At 45.8% G+C, this 10,260-nt stretch overlaps 1 protein-coding gene across 1 annotated transcript; it reads left to right on the top strand.

Moving 5' to 3' along the window:
- Positions 1 to 8,985: 8,985 nt before the first annotated feature.
- On the top strand, positions 8,986 to 9,759 carry LOC107124796 (endogenous retrovirus group K member 25 Pol protein-like). Its single transcript, XM_015428305.1, has one exon. It carries the CDS (start codon positions 8,986 to 8,988, stop codon positions 9,757 to 9,759), a length of 774 nt encoding a protein of 257 aa, XP_015283791.1.
- The last annotated feature ends 501 nt before the right edge of the window (positions 9,760 to 10,260 follow it).

Here is a 10,260-nt window from a genome sequence, read left to right as displayed (position 1 = left end):
TGCTCTTTTTTCTAGTTGAAATTGGGCTCCCTGCTTTGTTATTAGCATACACAAGGAGGGGAAGAAATATACAGACAAGTGTTTTTCCCTTTACAAATGCTAATGATAGAATCATTTTGAACAGGGAAGTCCCTCTACCTTCCCTGCATGGACCAGAGGCAACTTAAGGCTGCACAAGCTGGCACTCTGTGTTTCATAGCTGGACAGAGATGCATGATACACATCACATCTGTTGAACACTAAGCCATGTTCTAATGTGGGCATGCCCCATCTCAGATTGAAGGAAGACTGCATAGCAAGTCCTAAGCATGTTTTCATTTTGCGAATGATGACTGACGATGCTATACAAACATGTGTTTTTATTATATTGATTACTCAATTGCCACTCCTATGGCTGGTGAACTAAGATTGCTTTCATTGGGTGACACAACCATGATTTATTTGATGTTTGGCTTTTCCACATGAATAAGACACCTGCACATAAAAGGAGCTGGATACAGATCCATTCAGACATGACACAAAGAGAAAAGCAAGACAAGATGTCCAGGTAGAATCTGGACCATAGCAGACGAGGAGGAGGAGTAGGAGATTAGATTTATACCCCGCTCTTCACTCGGAGTCTCAGAGTGTCTTACAATCTCCTTTCCCTTCCACCCCCCACAACAGACACCCTGTGAGGTACCGTAGGTGGGGCTGAGAGAGCTCTGAGAGAACTGCCCTTGAGAGAACAGCTCTGAAGGAACATGTGACTGACCCAAGGTCACACCAGCAGCTGCATGTAGAGGAGTGGGAAATTAAACCCAGTTCTCCCAGATTAGAGTCCACGCTCTTAACCACTACACCAATCTGGAAGTTAACTCTTTCACACATTCAGACATTCCACAAAGAGAAAAGCAAGACAAGATGTCCAGTGATACATGACTAGATCTCCAGTTAGGAGCTGGACGGTAGCAGAGGGAGGGAAATTAACTTTTTCACACATTGATGTTTACCCAGCCTTAAATATTCACAGCTGTTATTTCCCCTGTGGGGGAAGCATCCAGGTGATTGGTGTAGTGCCTGAATGTTTCACCCTTATAGGGCATATTAGTGAACTAGTTAACCACTCTCACTCATAACTGCTATTTAGTAATAGAATATGTGCCAAAGAAATGCCCTGGAATTTATGGAACCTCAAAATTAAACATTAGTCCAATGGCAGTTTAGAAATTATTAACATTTATTCCAACGTAAACATTCATGAGGCAGAGCTCACTTTAAACATGAAGTATGAATGTATCTGTCTAATGGATATGTGTGTGCGTATTTCATGCATCTCATGAAGCGAACTGTGACTCGCCAAAGCTTATGCATGAATAAATTCTGTGGCTCCCCTTAAATTTTGCTGTAATCAACACAGCTACCTCCCTGGCATTATACATCTTGCAGCTTCTCATTTGGTTTTACCCTGAGGTTTTTGCAGTTCCTTTGTGTTCCAGACATTCACAACAGCAATACCACTCTTCCTCCACGCACACCACCAGTTCTGCCTGCTCTTTCCATTCAGTGGGATCATACTTCAGTTAGATCTCTTTTAAAACCATGACTTTGATCTCGCCACTGTTCTAAAAATAATATATGCCCCAGAATTATCTTGCATAGAATTTGTTATGTATTGAGCCTAAGTCAGCCCTCAAGGTGTACCTAGAACTGGGTGAGCTTGCTACTCTAGAACAATAGCTTACCAGGATCCTGGAATAGACCAATAGATAAGAAGTGTAATGCAAATAGCCTGTCCTTGGGAGTGGGTATGTGTAGGGTGTGGTATTTGCATGCTTTATAAGCAGGGCTCAAACCTTGCTGCTTGTCTTTGTTGCGTTCCTGAAATCACTAAATAAACTAGAGCTGATCACTGCAATGCATCCAGAACCCAGTATTTAACAGAATCTTTCCTAGATTTCAGATTCCAAATGATCGCTCTTCTTTCCAAAGCAGAACTGATGTACTAGGAATCCCTCTTCGTCTCCCCCCTTCCATTTCATTTAATTTCCAAGGAGGGGACACCAGAAGGACATCGACACCCGAAGCCCGCTGGAAAAAGCCCGCTGGAAAAAGATGCCAGATAAACAACAAGCCCTGGGTGCTGGTAGGCAGACACTACCCTACACAATGTGGCCCTAGTTAGGGGTATCTGGAAACTGTAAACCGCTCAGAGACCTGTTAGGTTAGAGCGGTATATAAATTGAATGTATAAATAAATAAAATAAATAAATAAATTTCCAGATTTTGAGCATGGTGCATGTGCAGATTGCCACAGCTTTCAGTTCATTTGAGGCCTATATCAGCCAAGAAACACACCACTGATGTCTTGTGATATTCCCTTCCCTGAATCCCCATTGGTTAACTCAGAAAAAACTTTCCCTTTCCTCCCTCTGTCCTTTGTTCTCCAGCAACATTGTTGAGTTGCTCTCAAGTCGGGTTGCCAACTTTCTGCCTGGCAGAGCTCTTATGCCTTTCACATCTGCCAGGCAAGCAGAAATCCAGCAGTCAGAGCCTTGAGCTTTAATGCCAACTGATGTTTTTAAATGCAGCAGTTTAAAGACACAAGAACCCTACCAGGGGGAAAAATGGCTACTCCATTGAAACCCATCTGAAACCCTAGTACTACATTCTGTTCTATTCTATTCCCTCCCTCTGTCTTTCTCCCTCCCCCTCCCTCTCTCCCCTCCTCTCCTTCTCCCTCTCTCCTTCCCCATTCCAACCTACCTTTGTTCCTGATCTAGTATTATTTCTGCCCCTTCTGTCTGGCTAATCCAGCACTGTACCCTGCCTAATTTTCCAGTTTTGACTCAGGACCTCTTTTTGCCCTTCCACTCAGCCAGTTACTTTGCCTAAGGGCCATAAATGTATTTTCAAAACAAACATAAAATACCAAGATAGAAATCATATGGGATGAAAAGTATATGGTTTTTTTCTCATAAAAAAAGTAATCTGTACGGATAACTAAACATCAATGCATACACTTAAATACATGGACCGTAAAAGATGAAAGCTGCATTTCTATGCACACTTGCTTAGGACCAAGTCTCACTTACATCTAAGTAAACATACATAAGCAGTGAGCTGTGTGTACATGATTAATGTCAATTGATGGTTATGCTTTGAATAGGCCAGTATTCAATAAGCAAATGCCAATGTTTTCATTAAAGAGATTATCCTTTTGTCTTCCTTCCTCAGACCTTAATAGATATATGAATATAACCATATTCTGCTGGACCTCCTGATGGCACTTGTTACTCCCTCTAGTGACCAATTCAATATCATGTCGGTTTATGTGCAGCATCAGTCTCTGCAGGTTTAAACTGCAACATAAATCAATGTGATATTGAATTGACCACTAAAGAGAGCAAAACACATGTGGAACGGGGGGGGGAACCCTAAGGAAACAGGAATTTACAAGGGAGGAAAATTAGAATGCAGGAAAAGTCCAGTGTTTGGTCTTGACAAGTAGATTTCATTTTGGGATTGCAATGTTTCATTTTAGATTTCATTCAGGTAGGGGTGGCTCATGCAAAAGAGCTCTAATGAGGATCTCAGCAGGCAGGTTTGTCCAGATTACCAACTGGTGCATTAGTGCCATGGTGTCCAATTCGTTCTTCCCCAAAGCAAAGAACCAGTCCTGGCTTCTCCCCACCTCATTGGAATAGGAGTTGCTTCAGGAAAGCCCAGGAGGCATCAACCTTCACGTTTCCAGGAAGCACCCATTCAGAAACAGATGCCTCCAACATAGGGTTGTGAGGTCCCCTCCGGCCACCAGTGGGGAATGGGAGGGGTAGGGTTGCCAGATCCATTTGGGAAACTCCTGGAGATTTGGGGATAGACCCCGGGGAGGACAGGGACCTCAGTGGGGTATGCCATAGATACCCCCTCCAAGGCATCCATGTTCTCCAAGGGAACTGATCTTCGTAGTCTGGAGATGAGCTGTAATTCCAGAGGATCCCCAGAACCCACCTGGAGACTGGCATCCCTACTCCAATGTAGAAAGATGCTTGTCTTGGAACCTCCCAAAATATTGTGATTTTATAACTGGCTATAACCCCCACCCCTAAGATGACTAAACTGAAGCTGTAATATTTTAGTTGCATCATGTGAAGACAAGACTTACTGGAAAAGGCAATCATGCTAGGAAAAGTTAATGGAAGTCATCGATTTATTAGGTCAGGTCACCATAAGTTGGAAGCAACTTGATGGCATTCAGCACACACACATAACTCCCCCCCCGACACCATTTTGTGGTGATCCCCAGTGACTGTTTTCAATAAAGTTATGAGCACCTGAGGCTTATTTGATGCATGGTGAGTGCTTCCCCCCCCACACTCCCTTTCACTAAGTATAGTGGTGGGGACAGTTCCGTATGCAAATCCCTTTCATGTGCTATAGTCCGTCCTTTGAAATAAATAGAGCAGGAGCTTCATGGAAATGCATACAGGGCTTTGCATTGGAACCCATTTTCACTTGAAATCCTAAAACAGTTATAGACAGATATAATGGAAGCCCTGAAACATCACCATCAGGTAAGCATCAGGTAAGCATGAGCAGCAATACACCTCACCATAGGCAAGCCCTTAACACTTTATTATCATTAATGAAGAATTTTGAGGTTTGTTATAAGTGACATTTTATTTTTATTTGATTTATATCTGTATATATTTTATTTTTTTAAATCAAGATAATAAAAAGGAAATACAGAAAAGAAAAATGATTACATGTCATAACATTATATATATATTCATATTCAAAAGGTGATTATATATAACAAAATTATAAGAAATAGGAAATATTTCTCCCCAACATCCCCTTCATGACACTGAAAAGTTTTTGGGACACTGCCTATAAAATACAATAAAACTGACTTTTGTTGGGATACATTTATTTTCAACATTTTACATTTCAGATTTCATAACTAATCTGTTTTTCAGATGAGTTGTTAATTTCACCATTGCTCCATACTCAGTACTGCATATTTTCGTCCACTCTGCATACTCACTATTACTTTTGGCAAATAAGTAATATAACAAAAATACAGAAGGGAACTCTAAGTAACATTCTAATATGAAGCATTTACCTGCAATTTGCTTGCATTATAAGGCAATTCCATTAGGGAAATGCATTTGCTTTTGCAAATCATTAAGGGAACATAGCTTTTGCAAATAGAAAAAAGAAAACAACTCATTGCTTTGGCAAGTAGGAAGACAAGCTTGCCTGACCATATTAGGCATTGCTAGGCCCGTTTCTAAGGCTGCGCTGAACTCTGCTTGTTATTCTGTCATGAAGAAAGTTAACACCTGGCTGATAACAGGAAAATATCGCCCTTCCCACAAGGGACATGTGATGAGCCAAGGATGTTCGTGGTTTTGCAAAAGAACACAATGCTTCAGGCTTCATGGTCAATGTCTGTGATAATCTTGCATGCCAATTCTAAGAAATGATTTTTTTTTCTGTACTCTGTTGGAAAACTATTTAATTCGGCTCAAACCTGCATTCGGGGTACACGCCCTGTTTTGAAAGTGCCCTGAGAGGTGCTTTTGGCTGTACTGTGTGCTTAATAAACAACTGTTGATTCTCCTTGCTGACTCCCTGGTGGTCTGTCTCTCAGAATTCCTGCTACATTTCTGGTGCATTGGCCGGGGAGAAAGGGAAAGTCTGAGCCAAGGGCTTTGCCCTTGGGAAGACCGGGCTCTTGTGGCCCCCCTGAGCCATGACTGCAGCGTACAGTCATACGGAGAGTGACGAACTTTTGGCAGGGCCCATTTCCAATTTTGGAAAGCCGATTGTTCCTCAACTCCTGCCAGCTCTTCCCTGCTGTCGCTCGCTCAAAGTGGACCTGGGCAGAAGGAGACTCAAGCCAGGGATTCCGGAATCTTCAGGACAGGTCAGTATAATCTGGGTTTATCAGTCCTCCCCCTGTGTGGGAGAAGAAGGAACCTGATCACTCCCTTATCTGGTTCAGGTTTTTCAGTCAGGCAGGAAAAAGAAGCAGAGGCTTCTTTGTGATCTGGGTTGGGAACTGTTATAGTGTGAATGGTGTGTGTGAATGTGCGGTCGGACTCCCGTGGCACAGAGAGAGAAGCCAATAGTGGGAGAAAGCCAACTTGAAAGTGGACCTTTGAAGTGCGTTTTCGGACAGGGAGACTTTGATCCGGCCACTGATGAGGGAAGCAGTTGTGGAAAGGGACCCCCTTTTGTCTCAGGAGTCGCCAGACCCCTTACTGGTCTCCTTGTTCCCCAACCTTTTGTCTGTCTATTTGTCTATTGTGTTTTTGTCATGGGTGGGAGTCAGGGAAAGTCCACAACTCCCCTGAAGTTTATGCTCAAGAATTTCTCAGATATTTTGGGTGGAGACTATGGTGGAGATGAGCCCCTGAGTCCTAACTTCTTGGAGACTCTGTGCACCATAGACTGGCCTGAGTTTGGGGCCTGCTGGCCCCCAGAAGGCTCAATGGATTCAGAACTACTGAGGAGGGTCTTTGCTGCTGTTACAGACCCAAATGGTGACCATCCAGATCAATTCCCTTATATTGATTCCTGGTATTACTATGCCAGGCACCATCCCTCTCTGGTGCGGACGTTTCAGTCTGCTCGCCTGCTGAGACCCACAAGGATTTGTGCTGTGAAATCTAAAGCCCAATCAAAGCCTACAGCTCCCCAATTGATTCCACCAGAAGAAGAAGACCTCGTGCCTTTCAGGCCCCCACCCAACTCAGCACGCCGCCATCCATCCTGGGTCTATATGCCCCCAAGCCCTGTAGTAACCAGGTCAAAAACTAAAGCTGCAGAATTAAAGGAGAGGGAGAAAAGAAATAAAGAGTCAGCTTTGGACTGTAGCCCAGTCTCTTCAGGAGAGAAACAGATGGGGGATGGAGGCCAGAACAGCAACCCAACATCATCAATCTACCCTTCCCTTTATGATGTTCCGAATTCAGCTCCGTCTGCTGGACCAGCAACCCCGATACCACCCCTCCATCTCCAGAAAGATCCTGAACCTGAAGTGTGGAATCCTGTAAGACAACAATGGAGCTCTATTCAAAATTCTGCTAGTCCCAGCCTCCCACTCATCCCTGAGACAGCCAGATTACTCGAGACTGGAGTCCAGACCCCACCAACTCTAGATTGCCTGGCCAGGAAATCCCTCCCTTCTCCACTGACGACAGAGTTGCAAGAGATGTCCACGGGAATGTCTGGACCTTCTAATGCTCCAATTTCTCTTCCTCATTTAATGATGCCCAATTAACCAGCGGACCGTTAACTTGTACACCCCCGCTGAAGACAAATGTTATCTGTCCCCTACGTGAGACCCCAACTGGAAATGGAAATAACATGGTCTATGTCTATCACACTTTTACCACTGTGGACTTGTGCAACTGGAAGTCCCAGACCACCCCTTATTCAGAGGACCCAAGGCCAATGACTGAACTCATAACCACCATCATGACTACCCACCTGCCCACTTGGTAGGATTGTCACCAGCTCCTGTCGGCCCTCCTAACCGCCGAGGAGAAGCGCTGCATCCTAGAAGCGGCCCGTAAAGCTGCAGAGAATGCCCTCCCCAATGGTGGTGTTCTGGCCACTCATCTCCGGAATGTTTACCCCGAGACAGAGCCCAACTGGCTTCCTAATGATCCCGCAGACTGTGCCCGACTACAGACCTATCGGGGTTATTTGCTCCAAGGGCTCAGAGAGGCAGGGAGAAAACCCATGAACATGGCAAAACTGAGAAATGTTGTCCAAGAACCCAATGAGCCCCCATATACTTTCCTTGAAAGACTGTATAGAGCCTATCGTCTTTATACCCCATTCAACCCTGAGGCAGAAGGCAACCGCACCATGGTGAATGCCTCCTTCGTTAGTCAGGCTGCCCCTGACATTAGAAGGAAGTTGCAAAAACATGAAGGCTTCGAAGGAATGAATATGTCCCAGCTCCTTGAGATTGCGCAGAAAGTTTTTATTAACTGAGAGAAGGAAGAACGGAAAGAGGAAGAGGCCAAGATGAAGAAGAGAGCAACGCTCCTCGCTGCTGTCCTCCGTGGATCAAATGACCCTTACCCCAGATGGCCGAATCCCTCCGATGGGCCAGGATTTCAATTTAAACCCGCCCCCGGGGTTAGACAATTCCCAAAAGGATTAGGGTGAGACACCTGTGCATACTGTAAACAGGACGGGCACTGGAAGTCCGAATGTCTGAGTAAGATGGCTGCCGGGTCAAGGGGTCCGGGAGGTGGACGGCCACGGGGCCGCAGAGGAATTGGAAGAGGGCCCCCTCAAGCCCGGGGAACAAGCAGCTCCAGACGAGGCCAGGGATTCATGTCAGGAACGATCCAGAGAGGCCAATACTACCCTGGAGGTCAAGTTTTCCCCGAACACGAAGAGGATTGGGGTTTCGTCGGAATGGCTGGACTGCATGCTGAAGAAGATGATTAGGTCAGACCGGGTTCCCTGTCCTCTGGCTCCCAGGAACCTATGGTCTATTTGCAAGTCGATGGCCAACCTGTGCCCTTTATGATCGACACTGGAGCTGAACTATCCCTTGTTACTCATCCAGTAGCCTCTGTAACCTCTCAAACAAAGACTGTCGTAGGGATGACAGGCAAGGAGGTTAAATTTCCACTTTTACATTCCCGGGAGTGTGTCCTAGGGGGCCACCGAGTCCAACATAAATTTCTCTTGAATCCTGACTGCCCCATTAACCTTCTGGGCCGGGATCTCCTCAGCAAATTGAGAGCCACCTTTACATTTTATACCCCTGATGGCAGTCTGGAGATGGCCCTCCCCAACCCCAAGGTTCTGTGTACCCTTGAAGTTGATGCCTCAGAAGAATGGAGGCTGTGTGGCAAGCCGTTCTGCCTGGCGTCTTTTACTTCTCAGAATCCTCCCATCAGAGTACTCCTGGAAGAATCTGCCGAAGAAGCCCTAGATGTACCTGATGAATCTGAGCATTTTTTTTAATCCATGGACTGTGAGAGATATGCAGGTCTCAAAACTAGTGACAAAGAGTATTTCCACCTAAAACATTGGTCAGTTTGGGCTGAGTACAACCCGCCAGGCTATGCCAAGCACCACCCTCCTGTTATTGTCGACCTGAAGCCCAATGCAGTTCCCGTCCGAGTCCACCGATATCCCATCCGTGAAGATGCCCGACGGGTCCTGACAAAACATTTTTCTCATCTACTGAAGGCTGGGATCCTTATCCCCTGTGAGTCCAGCTGGAATACTCCGATCCTGCCTGTTCCAAAACCAACCAATGACCCTGCAAAGCCTGAGTTTCGTCCAGTCCAGGATCTTAGAGCTGTGAACTCTAGGGTAATGACCCTTCACCCTGTGGTCCCAAACCCATATACAATCTTGACTCTCATCCCTCCAGAGGCCCTATATTTCAGTGTCTTGGATTTGAAAGATGTGTTCTTTTCCATTACTCTGCCCCCCCAGTCACGCCCCATCTTTGCCTTTGAATGGAGAGGACCCTCTGAAGCGTGTGCCAAACAATACACCTGGACACGGCTTCCCCAAGGTTTCAAAAATTCCCCCTCACTTTTTGGCCAAGCTCTAGCTAAAGATTTGGAAGATTTTGACACCCGAGGGGGCTTGGTTTTACTGCGGTACGTGGGCAACCTTTTGCTTTGTGCCCCCAACTTGCCCCACTGTGCAACGGGCACTAATGACTTGCTGGCCCTCCTTGGACTCCGGGGCTACAAAGTTTCCTATAAAAAGGCCCAAGTTTGCTAGACCAGTGTCCGCTTCCTTGGATTCCAAATATCAAATGGCGTTCGTTCTTTGGGCCCAGAACGCAAAGAGGCTGTCTGTCAGATCCCTGTACCGACTTCCTGGAAGGAGCTGAAAGCTTTCCTCGGCTCAGCAAGCTACTGCCATCTCTGGGTCCCTGGATTTGCCCTTCTTGCCAAACCTATGAGGCTACCCGTTGTGCTTAAAAAGGACCCCTTTATTTGGAACCACGAACAAGAACTGGCTTTCAGGATCCTCAAACAACGACTTGTTGAAGCCCCTGCCATGGGCTTGCTTAACCCTGAAAAGCCCTTCTTTTTGTGTGTCAGTGAAAAAGAGGGAGTGAGCCAAGGTGTCCTCTTACAAAACTTGGGCCCCCACAACCTGTTGCTTACCTGAGTCAAGCCCTAGACACTGTTGAGATGGGCCTTCCACCCTGTCTGAAGGCAGTGGCTGCCTGCTGTCGACTCATAGAAATGGCCCACAAATTCACTTGGGGTGCTC

The sequence above is a fragment of the Gekko japonicus genome, unplaced genomic scaffold (assembly GCF_001447785.1).
Source record: "Gekko japonicus isolate JY-2015 unplaced genomic scaffold, Gekko_japonicus_V1.1 scaffold3218, whole genome shotgun sequence".
Classification (NCBI taxonomy): domain Eukaryota; kingdom Metazoa; phylum Chordata; class Lepidosauria; order Squamata; family Gekkonidae; genus Gekko; species Gekko japonicus.
This window is presented reverse-complemented; position numbering and strand designations above follow the sequence as displayed.

Bases quoted from the DNA above. Each gene is read 5' to 3' on its own strand.
- LOC107124796 (XM_015428305.1), top strand. From the start codon at position 8,986: ATGGACTGTGAGAGATATGCAGGTCTCAAAACTAGTGACAAAGAGTAT.